The 21,893-nt window shown below is 44.4% G+C and overlaps 3 protein-coding genes across 3 annotated transcripts in view; 1 reads left to right on the top strand and 2 right to left on the bottom strand.

Moving 5' to 3' along the window:
• LOC147646837 (uncharacterized) overlaps positions 1-21,893 on the top strand; it is a 410,249-nt gene that overhangs the window by 70,970 nt on the left and 317,386 nt on the right. The window lies entirely within an intron of this gene.
• On the bottom strand, positions 10,248-12,208 carry LOC147646839 (uncharacterized). Its single transcript, XM_086872937.1, has one exon. The coding sequence runs from the start codon at positions 12,206-12,208 to the stop codon at positions 10,361-10,363; it is 1,848 nt and encodes a 615-aa protein (XP_086729063.1). The 3' UTR covers positions 10,248-10,360.
• Positions 12,291-14,595, bottom strand: LOC147646840 (uncharacterized). The gene is made up of 2 exons (XM_086872938.1): positions 13,249-14,595; positions 12,291-12,347 (listed from the first exon to the last, which is right to left on the bottom strand). The coding sequence occupies exons 1-2, from the start codon at positions 14,485-14,487 to the stop codon at positions 12,291-12,293; spliced, it is 1,296 nt and encodes a 431-aa protein (XP_086729064.1). The 5' UTR covers positions 14,488-14,595.

A 21,893-nucleotide genomic window follows, 5' to 3' on the forward strand; every position in this document is an offset into this window, starting at 1 on the left:
TTCTTTGGTGAGTAAGCATTCTTTGAATTTTTAACCCATTCCTCTCTTCGGGCCACTGGCAAGAGATGGATCTCATTCCTTTCTTCATCTAATTGTTTTTGCAAAATTTCAACTAGGTTTTGAAAGGAGATGTCATGGTTTTAAACCAGTAACTAAAAAATTACTTATTTCTTGCTGTGAGATATGGATTAGAGCAAGAGCAAAACAGGCTTAAAACTTAAAAAGGGATAAAGAAAGTTTATTAACAAAACTACAAGAATAAGAACACCAGAATAAACTTCCAGACCACTCTTTTATCCCCCACTACTTGACCATTTCTTTGTATACATGACAACATAGAGACAAAAAAAATTTTGAACTTTGGTGGTTAAAAACAGTCCCAATTCTTGCTACAGTCTTTTCATCAGTCTCTGTAGAGAAACAGAAGTCTCTTTCTGCTAACCTATGGAGTTTCTCACAAGAAAACTATTTCTGTTACAGTTCTCTGTTGCTCTGATGCCAGCTGCCCGGAAATCTGTCATCAGTTCTTCTCCTCTCATTTCACATCACTCTGAGGTGTGTATGGGCCATGAGTCTAGGGATGTCATTTTAAGGATGAGTCATTCAAAGGCAAAAGTCTTCTTCATCTGTCTCTGTGAGCTTTCCTAGAAAACAGTTTTCTCATTGCCCCAAGGCTTCAAAATCTTCGCTTTACTCAATTCCAGCAACTCACTGTATCACAATTACTCTCTCTTTTGCTCAAAAATCCACACTTTGAACACTCCATTCCTCCCAATATACTCTGTCATGAATTAAAGGAGTCTTTTTAAGCTACTATTGTCCATCTCCATAGCTTTAACAGAAAGGTATTTCAGCTTGTAAAGCATCTCCTTATTCTCTCTTCCCCATTTAAAACTTAACTCTTTTCCTCACTGGTTTTAGTGGTTTTATGATGTCTTCTTCATGTTGATTGTCTCTCTCTTTCTCTGTCTTTCTGGGAAAAAGGAGTAATCTGTACGTTTTATTCAGGTAGTAAAAGAATTAAAAGCTTTAGAAAAGCTGCAAGAGTTCATGGTGTCAGGTTTCAGTCCAGCAGCAGAAGCTGAAAACTAAACCAGGTTGGCCGGCTCTGCTTTCTTTTCCTCGGTGCCCCCCCTGCCCCCGTCCCCCCCCCTTCGTCCTCTGCGGCCTTGTCCGGCTTGGGGGGGGAGGGGGCAGGGGAGAAGGAGGAGGCCACGACAGAGCCTTGTTACCTTTTCAGAAGCCAGAAACAAAAGAGCGGACCAGAGTGCTCTGACTTTACATATTAGGGCGGTGTTCACAGTTTGAATTCACTTTTTAAAGGTCAAAACTGCTGTCAGTTCTTAAAAATGACTGATAATTGGTCAGGAGGAAAGTCTCCCATCAGCCACCAGCACCTTCAACTTCCTTAGCTCCTAAAATCACTATAAAGGTAAAGCCACCCCATGACATCAATTAAAGACAGGAATGGGAGCGTGGTGGGGAAAAAGGGTTTCTGGAAGTTCTATTCTGCATTCTTAACCTTGTAGTTTGGTTAATAAACTTACTCATTCCTTTAAGTTTTAAGCTTCTTTTGCCCTTCTCATCATCCACATCTCACAGCAAGAAATGAATAAGTTTTACAGTGATTTTCTAACTAATGCTTTAAAACCACGACAGGCGTAACAGAGAGTGGAACACTGGGGCTGTGCCTGCTGTGGTGTCACAGAGAGGAGAACACTGGGGCTGTGCCTGCTGTGGTGTCACAGAGAGGAGAACACTGGGGCTGTCCCTGCTGTCGTGTCACAGAGGGGGGGAAATTGGGACAGTCACAGCAGTGGTGTCACAAAGAGGAGGACATGGTAGCTATCACTGCTGTGGTGTCACAGAGAGGAGAACACTGGGGCTGTCCCTGCTGTGGTGTCACAGAGAGGGGAACACTGGGGCTGTCACTTGTGCTAGTTTGTGTTAGATTGACATTTATGAAAAAAAGAGAAACAGCTAAGGAAGTTAAGGTTGCTGGAAACTGATTGGAGATTTTTGTCCTGGCCAATACCTGGCCATTTCTGGAATTGACAGTAGTTTTGCCCATTGAAAAGTGACATGAACCTGTGAACACCACCCTTTCAATTTTAAGCCTGGGAATTTCTCTTTCTCTTTGCTTTCTGGCTTTTGAAGAGGTAACAGGGCTCTGGTTCAGCCTCCACCGCTCCACGTCAGACAAGGTCGCGGCGGGGAGCGGGGCTGGCTGGAGTTCTGCGGTTCCTGGTGCTGGATGGCGACTGTGAAGTGACAGGAGCCCCTTCCCAGAGGGGCTGAAGCCCTTGCAGGGCTAGCTGCGCCTTGTGCAGCGGGGCTGCCGGGTCAGGCCGCTTCCTGGCTCGGCTGCAGTTTCTGACGCTGCTGGCTTTCAGCAGAGACTGCCGAGGAAGGGGAGGGAAAGCTCTTGAGCTGCGGCGTGCTGAGACAGTGGCCACACTCCTCCAGAGCAGCTACCAAAAATCTTCCCTGGCAAACGGCTCCAGCCGCTGCCTCGGCAGAGATCAAGGCCTGGGCAAGAGTTTAACCCTTTCACTAGGCAGATGAGACTTGCAGATTAATCCTTTTTCCAGAGAGAGGGGAAGAGAGAGGGATCACCATGGAAAGAGACAGCATCAAGGATCAAAGGCAGCAAGGGAAGGAATTAACCCTCAGATGGGAAGACAAAAAGGAGATGCCTGAATAAGCTGAAGTTTTCTTTTGTTCAAGCTATGGAGAGGGACAATAATGTCCTGAAAAAACTCCTTTCATTCCTGAAAGAGTATTTTGGGGGGAATGGAGTATTTCAAAGTGTAGATCTGAGCAAAAGTAATTCATTGATAAAGCTGAGTCAAGGGTGAAGTAGTTGTAATCCTAGGAGATGCTGGAAGAGAAAAAGAGAAGTGAGAGTTGTTGAAGATTTGTGCCTCTTAAGAGACAAAGCAAAAAATTCTGTTTCCAGAGATGGTCACAGAGACAAATGAAGAGAACTTTTGCCATGGAAGATCTCATCCTTCAAAGGACACCCCTTGAATCATGGCCCAAGAACACAGCTCAGAGTGGTGTGAAATGGGAGGAAAGGACTGATGGCAGAGTTTTCTGGGCCACTGGCATCAGAGCAATAGGAAGCCACGAGAAAATGGTTTTCTTATGAAAAACTCCATAGACTGACAAAAAAGAACTTCTTTTTCTCGACAAAGACAGCTGAAAAGACTATAGCAAAGTTTGGACTGTTTTAACCACCAGGGTTTGGTTTTTTTCCTCTATGTTGTCAATTAAAGACAGGAATGGCAGCGTGGTGGGGAAAAAGGGTTTCTGGAAGTACTATTCTGCATTCTTAACCTTGTAGTTTGGTTAATAAACTTACTCATTCCTTTAAGTTTTAAGCTTCTTTTGCCCTTCTCATCATCCACATCTCACAGCAAGAAATGAGTAAGTTTTACAGTGATTTTCTAACTAATGCTTTAAAACCACGACAGGCGTAACAGAGAGTGGAACACTGGGGCTGTGCCTGCTGTGGTGTCACAGAGAGGAGAACACTGGGGCTGTCCCTGCTGTCGTGTCACAGAGAGGAGAACACTGGGGCTGTCCCTGCTGTGCTGTCACAGAGAGGTGGAAACTGGGACATTCACAGCGGTTGTGTCACAGTGTCATGGGGTGGTTTTACCTTTATGGTAGTTTTGAGAGCTAAGGAAGTTGAAGGTGCTGGTGGCTGATGGCAGTCTTTCCTCCAGACCAATTATCAGTCATTTCTAACAATTGACAGCAGTTTTGACCATTAAAACGTAGAGTCACCCTGTGAACACCTCCTAATATGTAAAGTCAGAGCACTCTTGTCCTCTTTTGTTTTTGGCTTCTGAAAAGGTAACAAGGCTCTGTCTTGGCCTCCTCCTCTCCCCCCCCGCCCTCCAGGCCGGACAAGGCCGCAGAGGACGAAGGCGGGGGCGGAGGAAAAGAAAGCAGAGCCGGCCAACCTGGTTTAGTTTTCAGTTTCTGCTGCTGGACTGAAACCTGACACCATGAACTCCTGCAGCTTTTCTAAAGCTTTTAATTCTTTTACTACCTGAATAAAACGTACAGATTACTCCTTTTTCCCAGAAAGACAGAGAAAGAGAGAGACAATCAACATGAAGAAGACATCATAAAACCACTAAAACCAGTGAGGAAAAGAGTTAAGTTTTAAATGGGGAAGAGAGAATAAGGAGATGCTTTACAAGCTGAAGTACCTTTCTGTTAAAGCTATGGAGATGGACAATAGTAGCTTAAAAAGACTCCTTTAATTCATGACAGAGTATATTGGGAGGAATGGAGTGTTCAAAGTGTGGATTTTTGAGCAAAAGAGAGAGTAATTGTGATACAGTGAGTTGCTGGAACAGGGTGAAGCAAAGATTTGAGGCCTTGAGGGCAATGAGAAAACTGTTTTCTAGGAAAGCTCACAGAGACAGATGAAGAAGACTTTTGCCTTTGAATAACTCATCCTTAAAATGACATCCCTAGACTCATGGCCCATACACACCTCAGAGTGATGTGAAATGGGAAGAGGAAATCTGATGACAGATTTCTGGGCAGCTGGCATCAGGGAAATGTAAAACTATAACAAAAGAGGTTTTCTTGTGAGAAACTCCATAGGTTAGCAGAAGGAGACTTCTGTTTCTCTACAAAGACTGATGAAAAGACTCTATCAGGAATCGAGACTGTTTTAACCACCCAAGTTCTAAAGTTTTTTGTCTCTATGTTGTCACATGTACAAGAGAATGGTCAAGTAGTGGGGGATAAAAGAGTGGTCTGGAAGTTTATTCTGGTGGTTTTATTCTTGTAGTTTTGTTAATAAACGGTCTTTATTCCTTTTAAGTTTTAAGCCTGTTTTGCCCTTGTTCTAATCCATATCTCACAGCAAGAAATAAGTAATTTTTTTAGTTACTGCTTTAAAACCATGACAAGGCCATCGCCTGCCCTTTTGGAACGACGCTCGCCTGTTGCTTAGGACCAACTGACCCATGTTCAACTGCTGTTCACATGGAACCCTGCTCCACTTCAGCCTTTGTAAGAGATGGTCTGAAGATTCTCCCATCTGTCTTACAACTGCTGCAAGGAAGGACCCTGAATATCACAAGGGACTCGGTACAGGGGCTCTGACCTGGTTGAGGTGGATGCTTGCCAAGTGATTGTTTGCCAGTGTGCTTGCTGTGCTGCCATGGTACACTGCCCTCATTCCTGCTGGTGAGAAGAGATTTGTACCACACATCTGCCCCCCCGAGCAATGGGCTTCATCACAATGGTCATCAATCTCCTCTGTTTTTGGCCTTGTGCCCCTCGCTTTGTAAAAAACTATAAAATACACCCAAATATAAAATAAAATATAATTTAATAATAATAATAATAATAATATAAAAGAAATAATTCTATAATAAATATAAAATTTATTTCTATAATAAAATATAAACATAATAATAAAAATTATAAATATTATAAAATAAAATAAAAATTGTAAAATAAACCCAAAACTTACTTTCCTTTGAGATCTCACCAACAGACAGAAGACTCTGCATCGTTGGATGGCGGAGTGGACTTCGACATTGGTAGCTATAATCCCCTTACTCTCTTTCTTTGTGCTTTGCTTTCTCCTCTTTTCCCTCTATCGCATATTAGTGCTGATGAGCACTCAGTAAAGTGTGTTCTGCTGTTTGAGTCCCTGGTTTGCTGATAATCTTTTGTACTCTACGATCAAATAAAAGAGCCACATCACGAATCCCACCTTGCGGATCGTGACATAAATTGGCATCATGGACAGGATTCTGAGAGACAGAAGTGGTTGCAGGTTGTTGTGCAGTCTGTATCAGGGGAGGGACGTTTCGCTTCAGCCGCCCCTAGCCTGCCACGCTGCTGAGCAGTGTTTAGAAAGCAAGGGAGGCGACTCGAATTTCTCACAAACTGCACATGCCCAGGTGAAAAGCACCCCTACACTCATTTGAGGGCTCTGTCTTCAGAATTTCACAAGGGATCTTCGAGTGCAAAAGGTGGGACTGATATTTTTTTCTGTTTTGACTGCTTGGTGTAGCAGAGAGACCAGCAGATATTTTAAACTGAAAGAGTCACAAGCAGATTTGGTCTCTTCACCCATTCAGGGAAGCAAAGGGAAACATAGCATGGGCTGCGTAGTGTAACTAAGTTTTACTTTACTCCCTGTAGTGGTATTGGTCCCTTCACAAACAAAGATGAATGAAAACTCTGAAAACTCTAGTGCAAAAGATAAAGCTACATTTTGTTTTGTTAGCAAAACATAATGCTAGGCCCTCTCCAGCTGGGGAAGAATGGGCTCAAAATAATTGGTTCAAGCTGGAAAATGTAACTGACAGAATTTGCTCCCTGCAACATGAGGCAAAGTTCAAATTTGGCCGTAATAAAGCCATAATTTGTTCTGTATTGGGAGCTTGCCTTACGTCAGCTGTAGAGGCTTGCATGAGACAAAGGTAGGAAGAAAATGCAATTGGTCAATCCCTACAAAATTTAGTTGAAAGTTTGCAAAATGAAGAAAATAATTTCTTACAAACTGCCCTGAGTGAGGAGTGTGCCAAAAATTCACAGTGTGCTGACTCCTTTAAGGAGTTGCTGGAAAAAGAAACTCCTCAGACAAATCACATATATCCTCAAGCAGAATTACATTTGGTAAAAAATTGTGGTGAAAACTGTTGCTCCCAAGTAAGACCTTTGATTAAAACAGAATATAACTACATCAATGATGAAGATCTTGATCTGCATATAACCACTAAAGAAATCCCGTACACTGCTACTGCATTGGCTAAGTTAAAAAAGGAGTACGGGCGTCTCCCTCATGACTCAGAGACAGAATACGTATTCCGAGTGTCTCTCACAGGGGGAGATCAAATTCGATGAACAGAACAAGAAGCAAGTGGTTATTTGGGACATAGTGTTTTCTTAACAACAGGAGATAACCGCAACCCATGGTCCCTAACCCAGCGAGCTGCATATTGGCCAGGGGGACTTAACCCCCTGGAAAGGGGAGATCCTGTAGCTTTGGCTGGTTCCCCAGACCAAATTCTAGAAAATATTCATAAGGCAGCTTGTTTGCAAGTGATTCATGAAAGAAAATTAAATGCTGGTTATGAATCACCAATGTTGCTACCTGTGAATGCTAAAATTATGACCCCTTTAATTTGTGGTCTTCCAGAATCACTGAAACCTACAGCAATTCTCCTCGAAACAACCATAGATGATATCCTCGTGGGAGGAGATGAAAAAGAAGTAATAAAAAATAAAGATGCTGAAAAGAGTTACACTACCTGGGAAAAAGGATTGTTTGTAGTTATTCCAGCTCTCATAGAAGTAGGAAAAACTGCACAACAACAACCAATTGCATTAAAAGGCCCTTTTGAAGTTATGAAGACAGTCAGTACTGGGACTCCCCCCTCCAATGGGGTGGTCCAGAGGGCCTCAGTGAGAAAGCGGTATGCCCAGATTGAACATTACTCTAACATCTTCTCAATAACAGAAGGAGCTGTAAAAAATCAGGTGATACAAAAAACTGAGAGCTTAAGTAGCAGCCATGACAAACCTGACTTGATAATTAAAGAAACCCCTCCTAATATAAAAACAGAAAAGGGTAGGCAAATTTCTAGTCTACAGTATTGGTGGAACTTGGGGGTGAAGAAAGGGGTACTGAAGGGTTTAATGGTTAACCTGCCGCTTGAAAAATTAAGTAAATTGGTCTCTCAGTGGCAGGATTCCAGCCCCATTGTACCAAGCACTCCACCTTGCCCTCAACTGATTCTGGGCAGTGGGCTGAAGCAACACCACTCACAGGTTCTGGACAGTGAGCAAAAACAATCAGCAAACTCTTGGTTCACTGATACCTCTGCCAAACGAGAGGGAGAGGTGTGGAGGTGCAGGGCAGTAGCCCTCCACCTTTCCTCTGCTGAACAAATTGTTACTGAGGAAGAAAGCAGCTCTCAGGCTGCAGTGCTGATAGCTGTTTGGAGTGTTTTCCAGCGTGAGGCACAGAATACCTCTCTTGTCTGTATCTACACTAACTCCTATGCTATGTTCAAGGGATATACTGAGTGGCTTCCTTTTTGGCAACAAAAGGACTGGGAAGTAAACAGGATTCAGGTATGGCAAAAGGAAAAGTGGCAAGAAATTCTACGCTTTGTGCTGGTAAGAGTGGGGATTATATCTTGGTTAGTCCAAGCTGAAGCTTTTAAAAGAACTACAGGAGAATATGCATGGGTATCCTTCGATGCCTTGGGGAAAGAGCATCGGATAACCACGTGCTGGATAATTCCATTGTTTTAATCTCCTGCCCCTATGTGGCAGACTCTGTTTTGTTTATTCTCTACAGAAGAATACCGAGGGACATGAAGATCAGATAAACCATGAACTTCCAGATTTAAAACAAATGCTGTAGCAAGGCCTATATTTAGTGTAATAATCACATACCATGATGTGAACACTCCTTTTTGTGCTAAATTACAAAACTAATGTTTTCCCTTCTTTCCTGTTAACTCAAGGTGATGATGTTTCAATACGCTGCAGACTGAGTACTGGATCCCACACTGAGCCTGTACACAGTCAAGTCGCCGGATCTCGTGGCCAGGTTAAATCTTGTGAAACTTGGAATCAAGATTGTTGGCTGAATTTAACAGCTGTACAATTGTCCTCCAAAATTGTGTGTGGTAAAAACAATACCAAATATTGGGGAGAGCTTAATGTTCATGTTGTAATACCTACCACACAGCCACCAATTAGATTGACTCCAAAAATTTCTGAAACTGGACCCTATGTAATCAGGAAAACTGGCCAACAACAAATGCTATTTAATCCAGCATGGTCTATCAAACTGTGATGGATTGGCATTTAAGAAAACAAAGAGAAACACCTAAGGAAGTTCAAACCGCTGGAGCCTGATGGGAGTTTGTCTCCTAGCCAACAGCTGGTCATTTCTAAGAATTGACAGCAGTTCTTAACCATTGAAAAGTGAGACACCACCTTAAGACCCAAGCCTGGGAATTTCTTGGTCTCTTTGTTTCCTGTCTGTGAAAGGTAACTGAGCTCCAGCTGGCTTCCCGTCCCCGGCCCAGCCCATGCGGCCCGGGCAGGGGCTGGGCTGGGCCTGCCGCGGCTCCCGGCCGGGAGATGGGGCCTGCGGGGCTTGCCCCGGGCTCTGGCCGAGCCAGGCCGGTCCCTGGCTTGGCTGCAGTTTTTGCTGTGACTGAATTCACCAGAGACTGCCAAGTAAGGAAAGAAAAGAAGCTCTTGACCTGCTGTCACGATCCACAAGGTGGGATTCGTGATGTGGTTCTTTTAGCCGGTCTTAGAGTACAAAAGATTATCAGCAAACCAAGGACTTAAACAAGAAAACACAGTTTATTGAGTGCTCATCAGCACTAATATGCGATAGAGGGAAAGAAAAGAGAAAGCAAAGCATAAGGAAAAGAGAGTAAGGGGATTATAGCTACCAACGTCGAAGTCCACTCAGCCGTCCAACGACGCAGAGTCTTCTGTCTGTTGGGGAGATCTCAAAGGAAGGTAAGTTTGGGGTATAATTTTATAGTCTTTTGCAAAGCGAGGGGCGCAGGGCCAAAACCAGATGAGATTGATGATCATTGTGATGAATTCCATTGCGCAGGGAGCAGGTGTAGGGTACAGAGCGATCCATGTCTTGCAAGTCTTTGCTCACCAGCAGGAACAAGGACAAGGTGTTGTGGAAAACCCATTGCACCGGGTACCAGGCACAAACCTCTGCTCACCAGCAGGAATGAGAGCCATGAGTCGTGGAAAACCCGTTGTGCAGGTTACCAAGCCTCTGCTCACCAGCAGGAACGAGAGCAGTGTACCGTGCAACCACCTGCAAACAATCACTGAGCAAACATCCATCTCAGCTAGGCCCAAACCCCCAAACCAAGTCCCTTGTGATATTCAGGGTCTCAGTCTCTGTCCTTGAGACGGTTGTGAGACAGATGAGGGAATCTTCGGGCCGTCTCTTACACCACCCCGTGGCTCACAATCGTCGAGGTCTTTCTGCACGATGTTGTAGTGCTGCTGCAGAATTCTTCTCTGAAGTCTTCAGGACTCGTTACAGTTGGTAGTATATCCCAGAAAAAAACAGAGACAGATAGTAGGGAAAAGATAAGGGACAGAAAAAGGAAAAAGAGAAAACAAAAACAATAAGAAAATCAATATGCTGATTTCAAAGAAAAACTATTCCATATATATAATTTCAACTAAGACTTACATATTGGTTTCTTATCTTAAAACAAACAATAAATTATATTCTAAAATACACCATGATAAAATGATTAACCTCATAGTCACAATGTCAAATTATTTATTGTAGTGCCTGCATAATTCATCGAGTATCGATAACCTTAGGGGTATCAGCAACATGTAAAGTACCAATCATGTTGTGTGCATCCATTATGGAAGTCAATTGTGTCAACCTCTTCATCATTCTCCAATTCAGGATGTACAAAATTGCTGATAGAACAAAACCAAGTAAAACTAAAACCAAGAGGACGATGATGGGATGACACAATTTGTTCAAAACACCTGTAGCAGTTGGTGACCACCCAAAAAGAGTGTCCCACCACTTGTGTTCAGCATCTTTCCTTACTCTTTCCAGAACACGATGTATTCCTTTCACATTGTGGTGAACCGTAACTAAGGTCTTTTGTCCATCCTTTTTGATCTTTTCCAAAATTTCGATTAAATCCTGGTGAAGCAACAATTGCCTTACCAGAGTAAAGTTCATTCCAATTGGAGCAGGCACTAAACGATGAATCAAAGTGTAATTATATTGCAAAAGATAATATGAAGTAACTGGAGCTAAATAAGAAAAGTCACAACCTATAATCTCAGTAAAATTGCATACACAAAAATTTGAATGATTCTTAGTATCCACTACTATGTTTTCTACAAGCATACTATCACAAGCAGTTCTCAAGCATACACATCCATTGCCTACATACACAAGCACTGTTGCAGAAGTGTCATTAGGATGGATTTCAAAATGACAGATATTCTGTTCTGTGTCTAAACAAATGTCTTGAGCTTTGATTGCATTACTTTCACAGATAAACCCTTGTTGTTCCTGGACAATACAATTTTCTAAACCAACAGTTTGCCATTTCCCACCAATCTGACGGGCCCATTCCCTATGCTCTAAAGGATAGAGAACAGCTCCGTCATGATTCAGCCCCAGTGCAATGATAGGAAAGATTGAATGTACTGAAGCATTACGTATTGTCAACACAAAAGCTGTGGCTGTGTTTGTGGTGGGATCGTAGGTAAAATTTACCAAATTCCACCAAGATTGAAATTCCTTTTCAAAATCATTGGCATTGTCCCAGACTATTTTCCGAATCTCAGTGGGAAAGGTGCCTTCTTCACCCTCTCTGATAATTGATGCAGCAACTGACTGCATCCACAACTGGGCTTGAATACAGCTAAGAGCCAGAGAAACATTGTTTTGGGTAGCACTGAGTGCATCAATTATTAATTTGTGATCATCTACATTTACCCTTTCCCAATTTGGTAATATGTTTAATAGCAACCACTGTTGGGTTCCCAAAGCAGTTAAAGATGACCTCAGTGGTTGTTGTATTTTGGTCAAATCTTTAGTTGCAACAGCCAATTTATTCATCAATACTTCTGAATCAATACTATTCAAAATTCCTAGTCCTGATCCCACGACACCGGTTATATCTCTTGTCATCCGTTTGTGAAAAGAATTTCGCTTTCGCAACCAGGTTGCGAACTTCTCAAAGGAAGTTTGCAAAAAAGGTGAACAAGCTGGCTGAATCTCTGAGACATTGTTTTGCATTAGTAATTTAACTTGTTTGATAGACCATGCTGGATTAAATAGCATTTGTTGTTGGCCAGTTTTCCTGATTACATAGGGTCCAATTTCAGAAATTTTTGGAGTCAATCTAATTGGTGGTTGTGTGATAGGTACTACAGCCTGAACATTAAGCTCTCCCCAATATTTGGTATTGTTTTTACCACACACGACTTTGGAGGACAATTGTACAGCCGTTAAATTCAGCCAACAATCTTGATTCCGAGTGTCACAAGATATAACCTGGCCATGAGATCCGGCAACTTGACTGTGTACAGGCTCAGTGTGGGATCCGGTACTCAGTCTGCAGCGTATTGAAACGTCATCACCTTGAGTTAACAGAAAAGAAAGGGAAAACATTAGTTTTGTAATTTAGCACAAAAAGGAGTGTTCACATCATGGTATGTGATTATTACACTAAATATAGGCTTTGTTACAGCATTTATTTTAAATCTATAAATTCATGGTTTATCTGATCTTCATGTCCCTCGGTGTTCTTCTGTAGAAAATAAACAAAACAGAGTCTGCCACATAGGGGCAGGAGATTAAAATGATGGAATTATCCAGTGGGTGTTTATCCAATGCTCTATCCCCAGGGAATCGGAGGTTACCCATGAATATTCTCCTGTAGTTCTTTTAAAAGTTTCAGTTTGGACTAACCAAGATATAATCCCCACTCTTACCAGCAGAAAGCGTAGAATTTCTTGCCACTTTTCCTTTTGCCATACTGAAATTCTGTTTACTTCCCAGTCCTTTTGTTGCCAAAAAGGAAGCCACTCAGTATATCCCTTGAACATAGCATAGGAGTTAGTGTAGATACAGACAGGAGAGGTATTCTGTGCCTCACGCTGGAAAACACTCCAAACAGCTATCAGCTCTGCAGCCTGAGTGCTGCTTTCTTCCTCAATAACAATTTGTTCAGCAGAGGAAAGCTGGAGGGCTACTGCCCCACACCTCCACACCTCTCCCTCTCGTTTGGCAGAGGTATCAGTGAACCAAGAGTTTCCTGATTGTTTTTGCTCACTGTCCAGAACCTGTGAGTGGTGTTGCTTTGGCCCACTGCCCAGAATCAGTTGAGGGTGAGGTGGAGCGCTTGGTACAATGGGGCTGGAATCCTGCCACTGAGAGACCAATTTACTTAATTTTTCAAGCGGCAGGTTAACCATTAAACCCTTTGGTACCTCTTTCTTCACCCCCAAGTTCCACCAATACTGTAGGCTAGAAATCAGCCTACCCTTTTCTGTATTTATGTTGGGAGGGGTTTCTTTAATTATCAAGTCAGGTTTGTCATGGCTGCTACTTAAGCTCTCAGTTTTTTGTATCACCTGATTTTTTACAGCTCCTTCTGTTATTGAGAAGATGTTAGAGTCATGTTCAATCTGTGCATACCACTTTCTCACTGAGGCCCTTTGGGCCACCCCGTCAGGGTGGAGAGTCCCAGTAGTGGCTGTCTTAGTAATTTCAAAAGGGCCTTTTAATGCAATTGGTTGTTGTTGTGTAATTTTTCCTACTTCTATGAGAGCTGGATTAACTACCAACAATCCCTTTTCCCAGGTAGTGCACCTCTTTTCAGCATCTTTATTTTTTATTACTTCTTTTTCATCTCCTCCCACAAGGATATAGTCTATGGTTGTTTGGAGGAGAATTGCTGTAGGTTTCAGTGATTCTGAAAGACCACAAATTAAAGGGGTCATAATTTCAGCTTTCACAGGTAACAAAATTGGTGATTCATAACCAACAATTAATTTTCTTTCATAAATCAGTTGTAGACAAGCTGCCTTATGCATGTTTTTGAGAATTTGGTCTGGGGAGCCGGTTAGAGCTACAGGATCTCCCCTTTCCAGGGGTTTAAGTCCCCCTGCCCAATATGCAGCTCGCTGGGTTAGGGACCATGGGTTGTGGTTATCTCCTGTTGTTAAGAAAACACCATGTCCCCAGTAACCACTTGCTTCTTGTTCAGATAATCGAATTTGATCTCCCCCTGTGAGAGACACTTGAAATACGTATTCTGTCTCTGAGTCATGAGGGAGACGCCCGTACTCCTTTTTTAACTTAGCCAATTCAGTAGCAGTGTACGGGATTTCTTTAGTGGTTATATGTGGATCAAGATCTTCATCATTGATATAGTTATATTCTGTTTTAATCAAAGGTCTTATTTGGGAGCAACAGTTTTCACCACAATTTTTTACCAAATGTAATTCTGCTTGAGAATATTTGTGATTTATCTGAGGAGTTTCTTTTTCCAGCGACTCCTTAAAGGAATCAGCACACTGTGAATTTTTGGCACACTCCTCACTCAGAGCAGTTCGTAACAAATTATTTTCATTTTGCAAACTTTCAACTAAATTTTGTAGGGATTCAATAATTGCATTTTCTTCCTGCCTTTGTCTCGTGCGAGCCTCTACAGCTGACGTAAGGCAAGCTCCCAATACAGAACAAATTATGGTTTTATTACGGCCAAATTTGAATTTTGCCTCATGTTGCAGGGAGCAAATTCTATCTGTTACATTTTCTAGGTTGTACCAATTATTTTGAGCCCATTCTTCCCCAGCTGGGGAGGGCTTAGCATTGTGTTTTGCTAACAAAGCAATGAATGCAGCTTTATCTTTTATACTAGAGTTTTCAGAGTGGTCACTCATGTTTGTGTGTGTGAAGGGTTCAGTACCACTACAGGGAGGTAAGACTTAAGTTACGCACAGACGCAGCCTTTGCCACGTCACCCTTCGCGTCCCTGTATGGATGAAGAGACAAAAATCTGCTTGGGAGGCACCCCTTTATGTTAAAATCCAAGTTGTCTCTTTACTACACCAAGCAGTCAAAATTCATCAAAAACACATAACAGTACACAGAACCACTACAGGGAGGTAAAACTCACACTACATCAGACGCAGCCAACGCTGCATTCCCCCCTGCCGTGGGTGGAGAGACCAAATCTGCTTGGGAGGCACACCTTTATGTTAAAATTCAGACTCTCCGCTACACCAAGCAGTCAAAATTCATCAAAAACACATAACAGTACACAGAACCACTACAGGGAGGTAAAACTCAGTCACACTACATCAGACGCAGCCAACGCTGCGTTCCCCCCTGTCGTGGGTGGAGAGACCAAATCTACTTGGGAGGCACACCTTTATGTTAAAATTCAGACTCTCCGCTACACCAAGCAGTCAGCATATAAAAAACCAGTAAGTCCCACCTTTTGTACTCAAAGATCCCGTGTAAAATTCTGAAGACAGAGCCCTCAAATGAGTGTAGGGGTGCTTTTCACCTGGGCGTGTGCAGTTTGTGAGAAATTCGAGTCGCCTCCCTTGCTTTCTAGACACTGCTCAGCAGCATGGCAGGCTAGGTGCGGCTGAAGCGAAACGTCCTTCCCCTGATACAGACTGCACAACAACCTGCAACCCCTTCTGTCTCTCAGAATCCTGTCCGTGACGCCAATTTATGTCACGATCCGCAAGGTGGGATTCGTGATGTGGTTCTTTTAGCCGGTCTTAGAGTACAAAAGATTATCAGCAAACCAAGGACTTAAACAAGAAAACACAGTTTATTGAGTGCTCATCAGCACTAATATGCGATAGAGGGAAAGAAAAGAGAAAGCAAAGCATAAGGAAAAGAGAGTAAGGGGATTATAGCTACCAACGTCGAAGTCCACTCAGCCGTCCAACGACGCAGAGTCTTCTGTCCGCTGGGGAGATCTCAAAGGAAGGTAAGTTTGGGGTATAATTTTATAGTCTTTTGCAAAGCGAGGGGCGCAGGGCCAAAACCAGATGAGATTGATGATCATTGTGATGAATTCCATTGTGCAGGGAGCAGGTGTAGGGTACAGAGTGATCCATGTCTTGCAAGTCTTTGCTCACCAGCAGGAACAAGGACAAGGTGTTGTGGAAAACCCATTGCACCGGGTACCAGGCACAAACCTCTGCTCACCAGCAGGAATGAGAGCCATGAGTCGTGGAAAACCCGTTGTGCAGGTTACCAAGCCTCTGCTCACCAGCAGGAACGAGAGCAGTGTACCGTGCAACCACCTGCAAACAATCACTGAGCAAACATCCATCTCAGCTAGGCCCAAACCCCCAAACCAAGTCCCTTGTGATATTCAGGGTCTCAGTCTCTGTCCTTGAGACGGTTGTGAGACAGATGAGGGAATCTTCGGGCCGTCTCTTACACCTGCGGCGGGCTGAGACAGTGACCACACTCTCCAGAGCAGCCATGAACAATCTTCCATCGCAGACAACTCCAGCTGCTGCTCCGGCAGAGATCACAGAACCATCTACAAAGCCTGGGCAAGATTTTAAGTCTTTCATCACCCAGATGAGACTTTCAGATTAATCCTTTTTTTCCAGAAAAAGAAAAATATAGTAATCAACATGTAAAGAGACTTTATAAACTATCAGAGACAGTAAAGAAAAGAGTTAAGCTTCAGAAGAGGTAGAGAATAAGGAGATGCTTTAATTAAGCTGAAATACTTTTCTGTTAAAGTTATGGAGATGGACAATAGTGTCCTGAAAAAACTCCTTTAATTCATGACAGAGTATATAGGGAGGAATGGAGTGTTCAAAGTATAGATTTTGAGCAAAAGGTGGAGGAATTGTGATACAGTGAAGTGCTGGAACAGAGTGGGGAGAAGTAATAGTTGAAGATTTGAAGCCTTGAGAGGCAAAGAGAAAATTTCTTTTTTCCAGGGAAGCTCACAAAGACAAATGAAGAGAACTTTTGCCTTTGAATAACTCATCCTTAAAAATGACATCCCTAGACTCATGGCCCATAACACACCTCAGAGTGATGTGAAATGGGAGGAGAAAATATGATGACAGATTTCTGGACATCAGAAAAATAGAAAGCTATAACAAAAATAGTTTTCTTGTGAGAAACTCCATAGATTAGCAGAAGAAGACTTCTGTTTCTCTACAAAGGCTGATGAAAAGACTCTATCAGGAATTGGGACTGTTTTAAACACCTGAGTTCCAAACTTTTTTGTCTCTATGTTGTCATATGAACAAGGGAATGGTTAAGTAGTGGGGGATAAAAAGGTTTTTCTGGAGGTTTATTCTGGTGTTCTTATTCTTGTAGTTTTGTTAATGAACTTACTTTATTCCTTTTAAGTTTTAAGCCTGTTTTGCTCTTGTTCTAATTCACATCTCATAGCAAGAAATAAGTAAATTTTCTAGTAATTTTTTAGTTACTGCTTTAAAACCACGACACTTTTGTAGTCTAAAAGGATTGCTCCTTTGAAAAAGAAGCCAAATTTTAAATTATAATTTACTTTTTCTCTCTTATTTTTTAAACCTCCGCAGGGCTTCATATAATTCTATTTTATAGCAAAAAGAACATTTGCCAAAAAGCTTTAAAACAAATAGCCAAGTACTGATACATGGTAAAATGCTGATCTTTTTATCTTTTTTTTTACCATTTCTTATCAGTGTTTTTTCTTCTTCTTTTCACTGCCATAGCATCACAAGTAAGGAGAAAGAAAAAAGGCCACAGTCCATCATCATTTTCATCATTTTACAGAAGTTTCTAAAAAATTTTGGGAATGAGGATGGGCAAAATCAGAACTACAAGAACAGGAGGCAACTGCAAGTCCCATCAGAAAGAAACCGGGATTTTCCTGGAAAAAAACAAAATGCAATAACATTGATAAACACAAAAAAAATTCCCAAATAAAATGAAAAATTTGGGCTCTCCCAGCCCTTGGTAACCTGTTGTGTTGGAATTTCTCCTATTCCACCTCCAAGTTATTCTTTTCTCTCGCACTGTATTAGGAACGGCGAGGAGTACGACACTGACTCCCTTGGCTGCGTTGTCCAAGAGAGCAAAGTTTATTATTCTTAATCTACTTTTATACACATGTTTGAGAAGGTCTGAGAGGTAAAACTCCCATTGCTCATTAAAGGTACACATCACCTTCATTGCTTAAGTGGAACACCAGCCCTCGACTAAACAACACCTGCCAATTGGTGTCCTTTAACAAGGACTGTTGGGATTCCTTCTTATGCTTTCCCAGGCCAGAGAGAGAAGCCTGTGTGACTCAGTTTCACACAGGCTCTGTGCTCCCTGCCTGCTTTCAGCATCCATATGCATCCAGTGCATTTGGTTGGAATGTTATCCTTTCTTTCCCTTCTTAAAAATGCTTTTTTTCCCAGTTCCTTTGTGCTTGTTTCTACTGTGATTTCCCCATTTCCAGCACTATCCGGTATTTTTGTGGATCTGGATTCTCTCCTGCCTCACTCCCCGCTGTCTCAGACACCTGAAATCCCGCCCCCAAAAAAATCCCCAAAACTCTCAGAAGACTGGATCAGCACAACTTGTATCAGCACCATCACCAGAGTGTTCCTCGACAAACAGGCAGATTATTTGGGATGAGAACCCATCATCCAGCAGATCCATGAATTCCTCCAATGTGGAGCTGGAAAAAGCTGCTAAAATCAGGATTTTGCCATTCTGGGAGTGTTTTGGAGCCCAGGTTTATTCCCATGGGGAATAAAATCCTTCCTGGTTTGAACCAATCCATTTGGAAGGCTGCACATGGCTCACCTGGGCTGGGAAAAAGCAGAAAAATCCTGGATCACACACCTGAGGGAGGGGTCTGTTAATCCTGGCTCATCCCACAAACTTCCATTCCTCAATCAGGGAAGGATGGATTAGGGAAATCCCCCGTCCAGGAGCACCTATGGCACCTCCCAAAAAAACATTTCCTTCTTTTTCCAATTCCAGGAACCAAATTCCTGGATTATTTCCCATCAGGAAATGGGGTTCATTAAAGATCAGGTTTTTTCCCAGCATTCCAGTCTTAAGCACTCCAGCGATTCTGCTGATCTCTATCCCAGGTGTGATTCAGAGGGTTGGAATCTCCTGGAAAAGGGGATTGATGGTTTCTTCCTTGGAAACCCCAGGGCTCTGGTCCTGGCACATCCTGGCATTCTCACCCCCCTCAGATAAACCTGCTCCAGTTAGGAGCCCCAGGGAAGCACCAGAGCAGCCGGCTGTCAGGAACAAGGCAAATCAAGCCTGGGGGCTGCTCATGGAGCTGGATCAAGACGCACCTGGGAGCCCTCAGCAATCCAGCCAGCACCACATGGGCAGGAGGACACAGACGGCGCTGCCAGGCTGGGACAGGGCTTGTGCCTTCAGCAGAACCACCAAAGGCCAAGGGGCTTCTGGCCATTTTCCCTGCACCACTGCACACCTCGGCAGCTTGCTGAGCACAAGCACCCTTTTCCCCCTCTTCCCCTATGCCCTGCAGACCCTGGGCAGCAAAAGAACAGTCTTGCAGTCTGTTTATTAGAACACATCTTTTATTTATACACTACAGAAAAATGATAAAAGAACAGTCTTGAAATAAATGGAGAATGCCTGCTGGATCAGGTGGCCACAGCAGACAGAGCCTCGCAGATCACGTCTCAGTGGAGCTCCAGCAGCACAGCCAGGCACAGCCCCACGGACGAGGCCGTGTTCTTTTCCCAGCTGTGCATCTCTTTAAATACCTTCATGCAGTCTTTGGTTATTTCACTAATGGTGTGGGTGGGATTCTTATTTTTCTTTTTGAGAATTTCTTGGAAGGCTTCCTGATACAAAATGAAGGTGCCATCACTGATCTTTGATGGGATAATATCTTCCTAGTGTTTTTTCAACTGCTTTATTTTGGTTTCTTTACGCTTTGATGGCTTTTGAATTTTTTCCTGTGGCTGCTCTTCTGTTTTGCTGTTAGTTTGTAATCCAATTGAGGCTTGTTGTTTTAACATCAGATAGCATCTCTTGTCACTGATTTGTTTTGCAGTTTTGGATGGGATGTGTTCAGCAATCAGTTTATTAATGTTTTTATTACCCTCATATTGTTTTATTAGTTGGATTAGCAGATTTTCCTCCTCTTCACTCCAGCATTTCTTGTGGGCTCCTCTTGCTGATGTTTCTTTTGGTCTCATGGCTTCTAGCTTCTCCTGGTTTCTGACTGCTGGATGTGCAATTCTTTTATGTTGTCCCAGTCCAATTTTAGTTTGAAAACTCATCTGGCATACATTGCAGGGCCATTTTCCTGGGGATGGTTTTTTTATTTTACCTTTGCATTTTGGATAGTGGCAGGCAATGCTGTGAAAATTTGTATTTTCCAAATCACATTTGGTGCATTTAAATTTGCATTCTCTAATTCCATGTGCTCTGAGTAAATGTTCAATTAATCCAGGCATTTTATTCGTTTTAATACCGCAGCACAGGCAGGGTGGATTCTTATCTGGAACTGATATGACAGGGCAGTCTTCTGATTCCCCATTGTTTGGTGGTTGAATAGTGGTTTCCTCTGGCTCTGATAAAACTGCTGCTTCTTCCTGGGTGGGTGGGGGTGTGGCAGTCCTTTCCTGGCTCTTGTCAATCCCGTTATCATCTAGAGATAAGCAAGTCATTGTATCATCACAGTACACATCAGGGTATTCCTCCAGCCCCTCCCGCCCCACACAATGGGCATTACATTCTTCGGCACAATGCATCGAGCTGTAGAACTCCAGTTTTAAACTTTTCCAAACCTCCCTTCCCAATTCTGAGGGTTTAAAATTTGGGGTTTGTGGCGATTTTATATACCAGTCTTTAAAATTAGTTTGAGTCGCCGTGGACACACGGAGTAGCTTTAAAGCCTTTACCGTGGTGCCGTTTCAAAGTAAAACTAAGTCCAATTGAGGGAATATTGACTAACAGCACCCCCTCAAGCGCTGTCAGCTTTGCCCAACTTGACCGCGGGCTCGGTTTCAGACAGGGAGCTTTTAAGGAGCTTCTGCTGATAACTTTTCGACGCAAAATCGTGAAACTGCACTTTGGGTGGCGAGTCCAAAGGCAGGGAGGCAGTGAAAAACACAACCTCACTCACACTGGGGCAGAAATCAGCTAGTTACCCTTGCGGGTATCCAGCGGGACCACGAGGAGGTCTGATTTCAGCGGCTAGGCCCAGTTAGGAATGCAAACTTACCTCTGTTAAGAGTCATAGTGACTCGACTCGAGTCGCCGGCAGAGGCGGCGAGCGGGCGGCCGCTTGCACAGGCCGGCAACGGGGCGTCCCCACCCCGCGGGGAGCAGACACGGCACCAGCCAGCAAGCGGCACCTCGGGGCGGACAGCGGGGAAAAGGAAGCAGGCGGAAGCGGGCGGTGGGACGCGGCTGGAAGCCGCCGGCCCCCGGCCTGACTCGACTCGAATCCCCGGCAGAGGCGGCGAGCGGGCGGCCGCTTGCACAGGCCGGCTCTTCGGCGCTCCGCGCAGGTCTTTGGCCACGGGCCCGCCTCCGGGGGCTCGCCGGGCGGCCCCGCCCTCTGACGTCACCCTGCCTTGGCACCGCCTTCCGGGCTTTCCCCGCCCCCCTGCGGCTTGGGTTCGGGCCGCCGCCGTCGGCCCCTCCCCGCCCACGGCCCAGGCGGCTCCTCAAGCGGCCGGCCGCTCGGCACCGCGACAACGCCTGCGGGGGCTGAGGAGCGGGCCGACGGGGCCGCCGGCGGCTTGAGGCTCGGTCTCCTCCCTTTCCGAGGAAGCTTTCTCGCCGGCGCTCTCTCGGAGGCTTTCGCTCCGACGGCGGCTTCCTTCCCGCTCGCCCCCGGCCGGCCCCACCGAAACCTGCAGGCGGACGGCAGCCCCGCTGACCGAGCCAGCCGGGCAGAAACCGAGGCGGGAGCAGGGCCGCCATCTGCTCGGGCCCAGACGCGGGAGGGAGCGCCGCCGGCTTCTGAGGGTTCCCTCCTTCCCTCTCAGGGAGACGCGAAGGCGGCGAGGCGCTCAGGCCGATAGGGGAGAGCCGCTCGACGCGTCACACGGCGGCCCGCCGGCCGACAGCAGGTCTGCCCAGCCGCCGGCCGACAGCAGCCACCAAAGGCCGCTCGCGTGCCACTGGGCTCCACCCCAAAGGCCGCCAACTGCCGAGGGACGCTGTCCTGGTTTAGGGCAAATTTGGGAGAAAACCTCCAATGGGGCTCCCCCCGGGAAGCAAACCCATGTGGCCCTTTTCTCCCACCCCTCAGCCGGTTCGGAAGAGATTTCTCTGAGAGAAGTGGAAAAATCCTGTTTATTTCACA

This window comes from Cyanistes caeruleus, unplaced genomic scaffold (assembly GCF_971803275.1).
Source record: "Cyanistes caeruleus unplaced genomic scaffold, bCyaCae1.hap1.1 HAP1_SCAFFOLD_78, whole genome shotgun sequence".
In the NCBI taxonomy this organism is placed as follows: Eukaryota; Metazoa; Chordata; class Aves; order Passeriformes; family Paridae; genus Cyanistes; species Cyanistes caeruleus.

Coding starts and splice junctions, on each gene's coding strand:
- LOC147646840 (XM_086872938.1), bottom strand. CDS start 14,487: ATGAGTGACCACTCTGAAAACTCTAGTATAAAAGATAAAGCTGCATTC. Junction 12,348..13,248: donor GGGTGGCCCAAAGGGCCTCA/GTGAGAAAGTGG, acceptor TATTTTCTACAG/AAGAACACCGAGGGACATGA.
- LOC147646839 (XM_086872937.1), bottom strand. CDS start 12,208: ATGTTTTCCCTTTCTTTTCTGTTAACTCAAGGTGATGACGTTTCAATA.